This window comes from Castor canadensis, chromosome 16 (assembly GCF_047511655.1).
Source record: "Castor canadensis chromosome 16, mCasCan1.hap1v2, whole genome shotgun sequence".
NCBI lineage: Eukaryota > Metazoa > Chordata > Mammalia > Rodentia > Castoridae > Castor > Castor canadensis.
The window spans coordinates 15898533-15912636 of NC_133401.1; the positions used below are offsets into that span (position 1 = coordinate 15898533).

General features: G+C 50.8%; 1 protein-coding gene across 5 annotated transcripts; it reads left to right on the plus strand.

Annotated features, from left to right (window-relative positions):
* The first annotated feature begins 1419 nt into the window (after nt 1-1419).
* Nucleotides 1420-13742, plus strand: Igsf23 (immunoglobulin superfamily member 23). 5 transcript variants are annotated; one of them, XM_074057565.1, is made up of 3 exons: nt 1420-1603; nt 8193-8462; nt 10236-13742. In XM_074057565.1, exons 1-3 carry the CDS (start codon nt 1528-1530, stop codon nt 10733-10735), a joined length of 846 nt encoding a protein of 281 aa, XP_073913666.1. In that variant the 5' UTR covers nt 1420-1527; the 3' UTR covers nt 10736-13742. The 5 variants fall into 5 exon arrangements, 1 of the variants encoding a protein (XP_073913666.1); XR_012442586.1 differs by lacking the exons at nt 8193-8462; nt 10236-13742 and adding exons at nt 3073-3166; nt 6038-6694 and having other exon boundaries at nt 1424-1603; XR_012442585.1 differs by lacking the exons at nt 8193-8462; nt 10236-13742 and adding an exon at nt 6038-6694 and having other exon boundaries at nt 1424-1603.
* The last annotated feature ends 362 nt before the right edge of the window (nt 13743-14104 follow it).

The window sequence follows — 14104 nt, forward strand, 5'->3', positions numbered from 1 at the left end:
TGGAGTTCAAATGTCAACACTCCCTATTCACCCACTCGCTCCTTCCTTCATGTTCACTAAAACCAACAAAACATATATGGAGCGCCTATGGTGTGCACAGCTGTGAACCAGACATAATTCCTACCCTCCTGGATCTGAGATTCCAGTTGGGGAGGTAGGTGTGGGAAGGAGGAGACAGCTCATAAAGAAATAAAGAAAATAGTGGTGTAGGGCTGGGGACCAGGCTTGAGCGAAAAGCACCTAACCTAGCAAGTTCAAGGCTCTGGGTTCAACAATCAGTACCAGAAAAGAAATGGTGATAAATATAAAGAAAACAAAGCAATGTGGTTTAGCAGCAAAGGGCTGGAGACTGAGCTACAGCAGCAGTTTGGGGAAGCTTTTTTGAGGAGGGGATATCTAATTTGAGAATCAGAGATGCAGTCAGCCACGAGATGATTTGCGTAAGGCATAAAATCACTTTCCACAGCAAGTGCCAAGGCCCTGGGGTGACTCCCTCCAAATGCTGATGGGAAGTCCCTGTGAGGAGCTGTGTGATGTCAGATGAGTTACTTAGCTTCTACACACCTCTGTAAGGTGAGGGTGACCCACCCTGGTGGTTGCTGCGACGATTGGATTACAGAGCTGTTGTAGAAAGGCCAGTGCTGAGCCTAGCATACCTTTTTGTGTTCAATAAACACCAGCTATCAGTTTGAGCAACCCAGTATAATTATTGAGGAGGAGAGAAAGGACCTGGAGAAGAAGGGCCTGCGTGGAAAGAAAGAAGGGGCTCTGGCTTATCCTTCCAGAATCTAAATTTCAAGACATAGTGTGAGCAGGGTCGTGCAAAATCATTGCTGCCTGTGCCTCTAGCATCATAACAACTAGCATGTTCCATAGCTACCGCAGTTCCTGGAGCACCCACCGTGTCCCAGGCACGGTTCTGGGCCCTAGTGCGGTAGTCCCTGTGACTCTGATGCAGGCACCGTTCTGGACCTCTTCATTTTACAAAGGAGGAAAACTGAGGCTCAGAGCTGAGAGTCACAGAGCCTGGCAGGGATACCAGAAGACAGCAGGGCCCCAGCTGCCTGCTATCAGTTGCCCTTTGGCCCCTCGCCTTTGAGGAGGTCGGGGGGGACCTGGCAGTTCCGATTTCCCCTCCGTCTTCATCACTCTCCCAGCGCTGGTTATAGGGCGGAGGGGGAAGGAGAGCAAAACGCCAGACTGCTCCCCTCCCACCACCCCACTAAGCCTGGAAGTGGTTTCCCAGACAACAGCTGGAGCCAGGGAGGGGGCGTGGCCAGGAACGGGGCGGGGCGGCCGGGGAAGGGAGAGAGCGAGGCCATCGTGGGGCTGGAGGCGAGGCCGGGGGAGGGGCGTGGCCAGCACGGCCTGACCCCGAGCTCCGGGCGAGGGGGCGTGGCCAGTTGCGGCCAGGGGCGGGGCCGGCGCGGGGCGGGGCTGGGGCCGCAGGAAACAAACTGCAGGTGGGAAAAGCTGCCACCCGCCGCGACGTGACCTCCCCCGCGCTGTAATCGGACGGAGCTCGCCATGCGGTGTCCTCTGGACGCCGGCTTCGGCCCCAGCCCTGGCCACCGCCCCGCCTGGAAGACACTGCTTCTAACAGGTGCGTGAGAGACAGCGGCTTCACCGTAGGTTGGGGACAAGGAGACCCTGCTCTGTGCATGTCAAAGTTGTCCCCTCACAGAGCTCCGACTCTGTTGAGTTTAAAGCCCGGGTCCCCAAACTCACCAGCACTCTTTTTTGTGGGGACGGGCGGGGAGTCTTTCTGAGATAGTCTGGCTGTGTAACCCAGGAAGGCCTCGAACTCGCGATCCTCCTGCCTGTGCGTCTGAGGATTACAGGGTGCGCCAACCAGCACCCTCAGGAGCACTCTTGAACTACAGCCCGCCTGCCCCAAGAGTGCTGCTAGTGACCCCTTTTAAAAAGGAAGAAATTGAGACCAGAGAGAAGACATCACCTACCCAAGATCGCCGGGCTGGCAAAGGGCAGAATCAGAATTCAGCACCCATTCCACCCTGCTGCCACACCCTAATAAAATTATAATAAATAATGATAGCCATCATATAACAGCTTTTCGTGACTAAGCCTGTCTGAATGCTTGCCCATCCTCAGTGCTTTCATGTAGTGACATTTAACTCTTTAACAAAATCCCATGAGCCAGGGGCTGTGTGATCCCCATTTTGTAGAGGGAGACACTGAGGCTCAGAGACATTTTGTGCCTTCCCCAGTCACACAGCTCAGAAGTGGCAGGATGAGGATTTGAAGCCAAATGGTCTCACTGTGGAGATCATACTTTTCAGAGCCCATGCAGATCTACCTCCCAGATAACAAACAATTACCTCCTTTTCTAGGTCTTAAAAAGTCCAGTTCTAACAGGGCATGGTGACACACATTTGTAATCCCAGCCAAATTTGGGAATCTGAGGCCAGAGGATGGAGAGAGGTCCAAGCCAGCCTGGCTACATAGTGAGACCCAACTCAAAACAAAACAAAACAGAAAACCAGGGCTGGGGATGTGGTTCAAGTGGTAAAGCCAACAAAGCCGGAGGCTTTGCAAAAAAACAAAAACAAACCAAAAAGCCAGTTTGGTGTAATTTTAACAGCCCAAACCCCACTCGGTTTAAAGCTTTGCTGGATCCCCAGCTTAGGCCTGTGACTGCAGTGGGGACCGAGACTTGGTGGCCTCTTCCTTTTTCTTTCTCTGTCCCTTCTCTCTGCCAGAGCTGTCTCTGGGATCCCTGTGGGTGTGAGCAGAGTAGGAGGAGATGAAGTTTCTGCCTGGTGCTATAGTTGTGAAGGAGAAACAGGCCTGCATGTGTCACAACCCCCTCCAGCCTCTCTCTGCTAAGATCAGAAATAGCCCTGTCTTCCAAGAGGGCCTGAGCCAGGACAGCCTCCAGCTGACCCCCTTCAGAGACACCTGCCACTTCTCACTTGGATGTCTTTGTCCTGGCAAAAAAGGAAGGGAGGCCAGTAGGCCACTTCCACCAGCCCTGTCCCCACCCCATGAGTTTCTTCTACCCCATCCTCACCTGGAAACAAAGGTCTAATTTCCTCCATCCCCAAATTCCAGGGGACACATCCCAAGGTCTCCAAGGTTCTCTCGAGGCCACCTGGCCTTGCCCTGCGTGGGAGGGAAGCCTGAGCCTCGCCCTCCAGAGGTGACAGTAAGTCCTCCAGTGCCCCTCCTTTCCCCTCCACCAGCTCTGGGCCTCCCTCACCCTCAGGGCCCTGGAGGCCTTTTCTGGACTTCACTCAGGAATGTGGGATCTTGGTATTTGTTTTATTCTTTGGCTTTTGATTGTTGTTTGTTGAGGTTTTGGTTTGGTTTAGTTTAGTTTTTTTCTCCTGACAGGATCTGGCAATGCAGGCTGGCCTTGAACTTGATCCTTCTGCCTCCCCCTCCCCAGTGCTGGGATTCTAAGGAATGGGTCACCATGCCTGACTGGTTCTAAATTGTTTTTTTCCCAAGGAGATGCACTTGTGTGATTAAAAAATTTAATTTAAAAGATTATGAAAATTAATTTAAAGCTTAATTTAAATATTTTACTTATGAAAAAAAGTCTTCAAAGGAAATACGCTTGCAAAATAATCTTCTTTGAGCACTACAATTAAGGATTTTTTTCTACTACCTTTTCTTTACTTTCCAAATTATTCTATGAGAATAAGCCTGGTTTTTTGTTTGTTTGGTTTTGGTTTTGGTGTTACTGGGGATTTGAACTCAGAGCTTTATGCTTGCTAGGCAGGCGCTCTACCACTTGCACCACTCCACCAGCCCTTTTTTTGTGTTAGGTTTTTTAAAATAGGATCTCACAAACTATTTGTCCAGACTGGCTTCGAACCACGATCCTCCTGATCTCGACTTCCCAACTGGTTTTGTGATACTTTTGAAGATTTGCTGAATATAATTTTACTTGATGCTTAAAAGAAATAGAGGCAATTAAACCTTAAGAACATAATGAAAGGTTCTAAAAGGCTGGATTTATCTCCTTTCCTTGTTTGTTTGTTTCATATTTTGGCATTACTGGGATTTGAACTCAGGGCTTCAGCCTTGCTAGGCAGGCACTCTACCACTTGAACCACACTCCTAGCCCTTTTAGTTTGTTTTTTAGCTAGGGGCTATAGTTTTTTTGCCCAGAGCTGGCTTTGTATTGCAGTCCTCATATGTCTACCTCCTGAGTGGCTGGGATGACAGGTATGTACCACTACACCCAGCCAGGAAACAGATTTTAATAATTCTCACCCACAAAAAAAAATTATAGGCATATGAAGTAATGCAATGATAATTAGTCCAATTTGGCTATTCCACAATGTAGACATATTTAAACACGTAAATATGTACAATTTGAATTTGCCAATTAAAATAACCTTTTTATAAAACAATACGGGTAATGTTACAACTCATCAGAGTGACCAGAACAGTCCTAAAGCTTTATCTCTTACATTGGCTTATAATCCATTACTATTTCAGAATCAGGTGGTTAAAAAAAGAAAAAAAAAAGTAGAGGGAAAAGTGAGGAAATTACATGGCATATGAATCACTTTTCAAGAAAGCTATAAATGATATACAATTATATATGTATACATAAATGTGCCTATATATCAGTAAAGGCCTCAGTGAATGCAATTTACTTCTTATTATTTAGTTATTTATTTTTGTAACATGAGAGGATCGAACCCTAGGCCATGTGTACACTAGGCAAGTGCTCTACCACTGAACTACATCTCCAGCAATAAAGCAATTGCTATAAAAGCAGAGAAAGTAATGTTGCAGAGACAGGCATAGGGTAGATTCCTTACATTCGTGGCTGATGCTAGGAGTGGTCAGGTTACCAGTTGCTGGGTGTCAGTGGCTCATGCCTATAATCCTAGCTATTTGGGAGGCTGAGATTGGGAGGATCCCAGTTCAAGGCCAGCCCAGGAAAATAGTTCACGAGACCCTATCTCCAATATGGCCAGAGTAAAATGGACTGGAGGTGTGATTCAAGGGGTAGAGCGCCTGCTTTGTAAATGTTAATCCCTGAGTTCAAATCCCAGTCCCACACTAAAAGAAAGGGAAAGAAAGGAGGGAAGGAGAGAGGGAGAGAGAGAGAGGTGAGGAAGGTGAGGAAGGGAGGGAGGGAGGAAAGGAGGAAGGGAGGGAAGGAGGAAGGGAGGGAAGGAGGAAGGAGGAAGGGAGGGAGGAAGGAAGGGAGGGAGGGAGGAAGGAAGGAAGGAAGGAAGGAAGGAAGGAAGGAAGGAAGGAAGGAAGGAAGGAAGAAAGGAAGGAAGGCACGGTCCGTTTGCAGAGACAGAGCGGGGTATGGCTACACCAGTATGGTATGGTGTAGCACCAAGGGGTTGGCAAGAGCAGGAAGTTGTTACAACCCGCCCCCCAAACTGTAAGCAAGAAAAACAGACACCTCCCCCGCAAGGCAGAAGAGAGGAGTATGTGGAGAGGGCCACCCAGTAGAAGCTTCAAGTTTTAGCGAAAGGTAGAGTGAGAGCTATGGTTCCACTGATAGAAGACAACCAGCCACAAAAGGCGAGGGGACCCAGCCATGCAGCTTAGAGAAGTCAGCCTTATGGGCAGCAGCACAGAGAAAGATAAGCAGATCTTAGCTGGGCACGGTAGTTCACATCTTTAATCCCAGCTAATCAGCAGGTGGAGAAAGGAGAATCCCAACTTCGAGAGCAGCTGGAATAAAAGGGCCAGGTGCGTGGCTCTCTTTGTGGAGGGCTTGCAGGGCATGTGCCAGGCCCTGGGTTCAACCCTCAGTGCTCCAAGAACAGCAACAAAAAAGCAAGCAGATCTTTGTTGTATCCCATATAATAGTACATTTGCATTGGGTAATGGATACAAAGAATCCATGAGTTGTTACTTCTTAAGTATTCAGCAGTGCCTACCTGGAGTGGGATCTCCATGAATGTCCCCTTATTTCTACACTACTTTTTTTTGACATCAGCTCACTCTCAGTGGCTTGGGAAGGATGACTTGTGGGCAGCACCTGCCCTCCGGTCTCACCTGCTGTTTCCTCTCCCTTCCTGTCTCCTCCAAGGCCTACACCTGTTCTGCTTCCTCCGAGCAGTTGGACTCCTGGAGAGAAGGAACCAGAGCCCACCTGCCTGTCCCCAAGGGCCTTGGTAGCATTCTCAGCACCTCTTGGTTCTGAAGGCACCAAGCCCAGTCAGAAGCCATGATCTCCTCTCCCAAGAGCCTCCTGGGACCCCCTCACCCCGGCCAGGAGGCACTGGGCGTCAGAGGTAGCCTGGCAGAGATGCTGGAGACCAGCAGAGGGCACAGGAGTGCGGTGGAGCACACCCATGTTAAGAGTGGGTGACATGGAGGAAGGACGGAGGGCTCAGAACAAAGACCCACCGGAACCCAGCAGGGCCCATCATGACACCTGTGCCAGGCATCAGTCACTCCCTGTCTTAGTTTCTGTTGCTTTAACAGAATACTGGAGACTGGATGATTTATAAACACTAGAGATTTTGGTCAACACACAGAGGCTGGGAGCTCCAAGAGCACAGTGGCCTTCTGCAACATGGTGAAGGTCTCACTTGGGCCAGGGAGAGCAGGGTGTTGATTTGGGGGCTTCCTCCCCTCCCCTGCTTCTGAGACAGCATCTCACTATGTAGCCAGGCTGGCCTAGAATTCATGATCCTCCTGCCTCTGCCTCTGGAATAGCTGGTATTACAGGTGTGCACTACCATGCCTGGCTCCCTCGTACTTATTACTTTGTGCTGGAATCTGACATCAGTCCTGAGTGGAGGCTCCCACCACATGCTACAACATCAGATTGCCCCCAAGTTCAAGTCCCACATGCACCTCTCACCTCTCTCTGACCATGAAGCCTTGGGCCTACAGCCCACCCCTCCAGAAAATGTGGAAAGAGAGCTATGGGCACCTCCACCCTGGATCCTTTGAGTCAGTTTCCCACATAGAACCCTCAGCCCTGTGAGGTCCCATGTCTTCCCTTCTTCACTCAGTCAGCGTCTGCCCCTGGCTCCGTCTCACTCAGAGCCAAAGTCAAAGTCCTCACCCTGGCCCAAAAGGCCCTCTGTTGCCTCTCGGACCTTTTCTCCCACCTCTCTCCCCACTTCCCACCTCTCCATGCACATCTTAGCTCACACCTACCCCAGGGCCTTGGCACTTGCTCTCCCCTCTGTTTGAACACTTTTATCCCCAACAAATCCATGTGGCTTCTTCCTCACTTCTTTCAGGTCATTGTTCAAAACATCACCTCCTCAAAGAGGCCCTCCTTGACCCATCTTAGCTGAAATGGACTTGTCCAACCACACCTTTTCATTTTCTTCACAGCACATATCTTCCCTGAGTATATATGCCACCATCTGTGTGTTGACTCTCCCCCCGCACCCCACTCCACTCAGTTCCAGGAGGGCAGGGACTGTTAGGACCCCAGGGTCCTCCATTTGACTTCCCTATGTGTTTGGGAGCCATGACAGGCTGGGGAGTGAGGGATGGGGCAGAGAAGGCAGGGCTGCTTATCACCATGGCAACTGGAGCATCATCCCACTAGCTGGGAAACTCAGGGCCTGGTATGGGAGCAGACATCAGAATTCTTCACCTGGGAAAGCACAGGAACCCAGGTATTTATGCTCTGTCCTCCATCAGCCCGCTGAGGGGCTGCTCCCTGGGGCGCCCATTACCTGGGGTTTCTGGCTGCTGTCTCCATGGGGAGGCTGGGTTCTGCTGGCCAGTGACAGCCTATAAGAGGACAACATGAGCCAGCAGTTATGGCAGGGAGTGAGGGTTTGGGGGGAGCCAACAGGTTTTATCCCATTTCAAGTAGCACAAGGCACAGATCAGGCACTGAAAACACATTTGTAAGTGGGGGGGGTGAATAGGTGGATGGATGGATGGATGGATGGATGGATGGGTGGGTGGATGGATGGATGGGTGGGTGGATGGATGGATGGATGGATGGATGGGTGGGTGGATGGGTGGGTGGGTGGATGGGTGGATGGATGGATGGATGGTGGGTGGATGGGTGGATGGATGGATGGATGGGTGGGTGGATGGGTGGGTGGATGGATGGGTGGATGGATGGGTGGGTGGGTGGGTGGATGGGTGGATGGATGGATGGGTGGATGGTGGGTGGATGGAATGCCTCCATGGTGGGCAGGAGAGACACCAGCATCCTGGGAGGACTCCACCCAGTAGCCTTGCACTTGCTTCTGTTCACACAGACAGCCCCAGCCAAATGTCACTGGTGACATTCCCAGAGGCTTCCCAGGGTGTGATCTACAGCAACCTCAACTATTCAGTGATCCTGCAATGGGTGACAACAATGAGCCCCGAGCCCATGCTGAGCTGGACCCTCGATGGGAGGCTGTGTGGGGCCGGGGAGAAGCTGTTCATCCACCAATTGTCCTTGGAGCAACTGGGCATGTACAGGTGCACGGCTCCAAACAGCGAGGAGCAGCTGGTCTCTGAGCCTGTGATGGTGTCATTGCCACGTGAGATCCCCTTCCCCATACCCAAGACCTCTGCTCTCTCACAAGTCTGCCACAGAGCCACCTCTGCAAGGCGCTTTGTGGCCAAAATGTCATCTCATCTTCCCTCCACCTGGAGGGCTGAGGCTTGTTAATCCACTTTATAGATGAGAGACTGAGGCTCAAAGATGTTACTGCAACAAAAGCCTGGCTCAGTCTGGACTTGATTACCTGCGTCTCGGCTCCACCCTCTCCAGCTCTGAGACTGAGCACACACCTGGAAAACATGCAGGCCATCGTATAAGGAATGGTTCAAGGAACAGCTTTTGGAATTTGAATTCTGGCCTCTTTCTGGCTGTGTGACTTTGAACCAGTGTCTTAACTTCTCTGTGCCTCATCTAGAAAATGGGGGAAATAGCTGGGTGTGGTGGTTCATACCTGAAATCCTAGCACTTGGGGGGTTGAGGCAGGAGGATTGTGAGTTTGAGGCCAGCCTAGGCTACATAGTAAGATCCTGTCTCAAAAACAAAACAAAAAAATTGGAAAAATAGTAGCACCCACTCCAAAGTGTACAAAGAGACAAGCAGGGAACAGCACTACCAGATGCTAGTGATGGGTACCATTGTTACACTAGCATTGTGATTATTATTAATTATTATTATTATTATTATTATTATTATTATTATTATTATTGTGGGGTTTTACCACACACAATAGTGAATATGAAGCCCCAAGGAGGTAATAGCTAGAACAGCAGTTTGTTGGAATCAGAGAAATGATTTGAGAGCCTGTCCAACCTGGTTTCAAGCCCAGTGTGGTTGTGCATGCCTGTAATCTCAGCTACTCAGGAGGCGGACGGCAGAATCTTGAGTTCAAGGCTGGCTGAGGCAAAGTCAGCAAGACCCACTCTCAAAGACAAAATACAAATAGAAGGGCTGGGGTGTGGCTCAAGCAGTAGAGCACTGGCCTACCCTATGTTCATCCACCAGAAAAGCAAAAATGAAGAAAGAAAAGGGAGGGGAGGAGAAGGAAGGAGAAGCGGGAAGGTATTTGGGGCAGGAGCAAAGACCTGGAGCTGGATGGAGCAGAACAGGATGGGGTAAGGGGCTTCATCTGCCCAGCCAGGGTGCCCAGCAGAGCCAGGGTTTTGTTTTGAATTTATTCACAGGGATAACTGAAAACTTAAAATCTTCTAGCACTGGTGACCCTGATATGTTCCACACAATACTTCCAAGTCCATCAACCAGCCAGGAAATGTTCATTGGGCAACCACTCTGTGCCCAGCCCATACTGCACCCTGCTGGGGACAGTCTGGAGACCCAACCGTGCTATCCCACAACTGGGAGCCAGTGAGAGACATCCACAGATACTGATGACCAGGACTGGCAGGGCTGCGTGCAGGAGTCCAGGTCCTGTGGGACACAACCCACCCTGGGGATCCGGGAGGGCTTCCTGGAGGAGGGAGTATCTGAGCTGGTCTTAGGAGAGAAGAATTATGCAGACCAGGGGCTGGGGGTGTGGCTCAGTGGTACAGTGCTTACCTAGCATGCACAAGGCCCTGGGTTCCACCAAAAAGAAAGAAAAGAAAAGAGAAAAAAAGAAAGTGGGGTGAGGGTAGAACCCGGTCATAAAGGCAAGGGAGGGGACAAAGCCAAAGTGAGAGACCAGCTTCTGCCCCAGGGTACTGGGGCTACAGCAGGATGCTGAGCTGTGGGAGGAAAAGGCCCGGGTGGGAGCCTGAGGCCACATGGAGGGAGGAGGGCACCTCCCTCAATCTCTCCATTCCTTGGTTCCCAGAACCCACAGTGGCTCCCACAGCTGCTGAGCCCATGGAGCCAGACCCCACCCCGTCCCTAGAAGGAGGATCTGCCATGGGCCTTGTCGTGGCCGCCACTGTGGGAGGCCTAACGCTAGTTGGAGCTGCTTGCTTCTACCTTGTCCAGAGCCTAAGGTACCTCTGCCCTCACACCTGTGCACCAGATCCAGAGGTCACTCTGCGTCAAGGCCATCCAACTGCCGGGTGTGGTAACTCACACCTGCAATGCCAGCTACTCAGGAGCCAGGGAGACCAACCTGGGCAAAAAGTTAGTGAGACCCCACTTAACCAGTTACCCCAGCATTGTGGCATGCACCTGTCAACCCAGCGATATGGGAGGCATGAAAAGAAGGATCACGGTTCAGGCAGACCTGGGCAAGGAGTATGGGAGATGCGAGAGACCCTCTCTAAAAAAAAAGTAAAACGGGCCGGGCAGGTGACTCAAGTGGTAGACTCTTACCTAGCAAGCACAAAGCCCTGAGTTCAAACAAACCCCAGTACTGCCAAAGAGGCGGGAGAAGGCGAGGGTTCAGGGCTGCAGAACTCACATCCCACCTTGGTTCTCACCAGCAGAGAGGCCACGGGCAAGTCATTATTTGCCCATCTGCAAAATGGGACCATATTAATACCGCCTGCAGAGTACTAAGGACAGCGCCAGGCCTGGTGGCCCTGCTAAGTGCTGCAGCCCATCCCTCTACACACAGCCCCACTGGGGACACCCACAGGAAGGGGGACAGGGATTGTGGAGGGGGGTGCCACTCAAGCAGCTCAGGAAAGGCTCCAGAGAAAGCAGCATATGACCTTGTGTGACATTATTATCTCTGAAGACCTCGTCATCACCTCCAAATATCCTAGGGTCAGGCCTTCACTGTGTGTAATGTGCCTTGCATGCCAGTGACTCTGACTCTGACTCTCTCTCTCTCTCTCTCTCTCTCTCTCTCTCTCTCTCTCTCTCTCTGCACTACAGGACTGACCGATAGAGATGACCAGTGTGCAGCTGAAGTGTGGACACCCAAATCGTCCCCCCAAGTTGGCCACAGCTGAGCTCCAGGGCTCAGCCTCAGTGCTCAGAAACTTGGGTGGGGATTTTTGCCTCAGACGCTGGGCAGACCCCAAAGTGCATCTTCTACAGGCAGCTGGGAGTCTGTGAACCAAAACAGAAAACCAAGATGGAGTTTAGAACCCCTTCCCTGGAGACGCCTAACATTCAGTGCCTCTAGGACCACACAGCATGGTGCCTCACCAGAATGGTAGCAGACCTGAGTTCAAGGCTTTTTGTTTGCTTGGTTTTTTGGCAGTATTGGGGTTTGAACTCAGGGCCTTGAGCTTGCTAGGCAAGCTCTCTACCACTTGAGCCACTCCGCCAGTCCTTTTTGCTTTAGTTATTTTTCAGGTAGGGTCTCGATTTTCTTACCCAGGCCAGTCTCATACATCAGTCCTAGCCTCCCATGCAGCTGGGGTGACAGGCACCCCTCACTACGCTCAGCTATTGATTGAGATGGTGTCTAGCAAACTTTCTGCCCAATTGTACCTGGAACTCAAAATCCTCCTACCTCAGCCTCCTGAGCACTGGGATTACAGGCATGGACCACCACACTGGGCTTAGTTTTTTTTAATTTTATAGTAAATAGCCACTAGTGACTAGTGGTTGTTATGTTGGACAATGCAGCTCAGAGTCCTAATTGTGAAAAAATCCTAACAGTAAATCCCCTGGCACCCGTATGTGTAGATTGCTGACCATGTGGCCGTTGTGGGGCTTTGCCGTGGTCTGTCCAAGCGTCCAGACTTCCTTGGAAGGCTTTTAACAATTGTCCGCCATCATCCACCACCTGCCTGCCCCACCTCCTTCCTCTGTAGAGAAGAAGTTAGTCACTTCCTGAGTGCAAAACGGATGGGGTCTGGCTGCATCTCAGAGGTGACACTGCGAACAATGCCTTGGCCACCAGCCAAGTTGTCCCCTAGCCAAGGACTCAACAGTACCCTTTGCCCTTTTCTGGGATTGCTTGGTTTTTTGCGTATGTCTTTTGGTGGTGGTGGGATTTGCGCCCAGGGCCTCGTGCTTGCTAGGTGGGGCCCTACCACTTGAACCACGTCCCTGTAGGGACAGCTACCAAGTCATAGTGATGTCCCCCTTCCCAGAAATACCGTGCAAATGTCTTTGCAGGGCCCTCCTATCCACCCCTTCATAAACTCCATCCCCTGGGGCTGGAGACGTGGCTCAAGTGGTAGAGCACCTGCTTTGCAAGCTCCAAGCCCTGAGTTCAAATCCCAGTCCCACCAAAAAAAGAAAAAGTCCATCCCATGTTTAAGCTCTCTCCTAGCATGTTTTTTAGGCCACTCGTCATTTATGTCATTAAATATTTACCTATGTGATTACTTAATACTTATCTCAACCATGAGACTGTCAGCTCTGTGACCTTGACATACAGTAGGTGTTTAATACATGTTTCTTGAGGGCCGGGGGTGTGGCTCAAGTGGTAGCTCACTGCCTAGGAAGCGTGAATCCCTTCAATCCCCAGTGCTGCAAAAAGAGAAAGAGAGAGAAGAAAGGAAACTTTTTAATTTTTTAACTAAAAATAAGTGTTTGTTGAATGAATGAGTGATTAAAACCACAGTGCCAGGGAAATAGAGGCTCTGCTTGATGACGTCATGCAGAGAGTGAGGCTCCTTTGCCTGTGGCTCCGCCCTCCTGAGGATGACAACATGACAAAGACCACCACCCCACCCCAGCCTGCAGGAAGCGGGAATTATGGGAAAGGGCTCTCGCCTTCCTTGGAGGGCATGACCCAGAAGTTGTTCACATCACCTCCTCTCCCAGTCCATTGGCCAGAACTTGGTCTGTTCCCTTCCTCCCTCCCCCTGCTTCCTCCTCTTCTCCAGACACACCTGCCTGTGTCAGTGTGTCTTGATGGCGCACTGTGACCGTTATTTCCAAGGTGTCAGGTGTCTCACACCTGCCTAGTGCAGTGCAGGTACCTGGAAGAGACTCTGGTCCGTGTACCATCTGGGGACCCGGACTTCTTCCAGCCTGTGGCCCTGATACCACACATAATCGTGAGACCCCCCTGAGAAATGTCATCTAGCTGAGTGACTAGAAATAGAGGAAGACGTTCAGTGAACCCACTGAACCTTTTCCAGTTGCACCCACTTCCCCCCTGCCACTGGGTGTTTGCACGTGCTCTCGCCTCCCCTCTTCCTCTCATTCACTCCAGCTCATGAAAAAATCCCACGCAGTCAACACTTGCCTGGGTTGGGCCCCCCCAGTTGCACCCCTCTCTCTCTCTCTCTCTCTCTCTCCCTCTCTCTCTCCCCACCCTCTTTCTCTCACACACACGCACAAACCCATCATGAGTAAGATTTTCCTTTTCTCTGTACAGTACTGGGATTTGAACTCAGGGCCTTGCACTCACTAGGCAGGTGCTCTACCCCTTGAGCCTCTCCCCTGGTCTCATGAGTAAGAATTTTTCAAATTTTCAGCACTGACAACATAATTGTGGAACCTAATTCTTAGGTCCATGAGGCCAGTGCACAGGGCGTGAAAGATTTCACAAAAAAAAAAACCAAGAATTGAAGCAGAAGCAAAATGTTCTCCCCTTTGCAAGGGAGGAAAGGGGCCGCTCTTAAGCAGTATCAGCCCCAAGTGAGGTTGGTGGGGTTTCTAAGCATTTGAGGTGCAGAAGGAATGTGCTGATGACATTTTGGCTTTTTTTTTTGGTTCAGCTAGCATCTGGGACCGTCACTTTCTCAGTGCTTTGCTAGGGTGGTTGTGGGCCGGCTTGTGTAATCTTTTCTATGACATCATGGGGTCAAATGTGTTGTCAACAAGACGCAAGTGGGTCCCCTGGAGTTC

What these genes read in the sequence shown, in the direction of transcription:
- Igsf23 (XM_074057565.1), top strand. Translation starts at nt 1,528, where the DNA reads ATGCGGTGTCCTCTGGACGCCGGCTTCGGCCCCAGCCCTGGCCACCGC. An exon ending in GAAGACACTGCTTCTAACAG is followed by an intron (nt 1,604 to 8,192) that starts GTGCGTGAGAGA and finishes CTGTTCACACAG; the next exon opens with ACAGCCCCAGCCAAATGTCA. An exon ending in TGTGATGGTGTCATTGCCAC is followed by an intron (nt 8,463 to 10,235) that starts GTGAGATCCCCT and finishes CTTGGTTCCCAG; the next exon opens with AACCCACAGTGGCTCCCACA.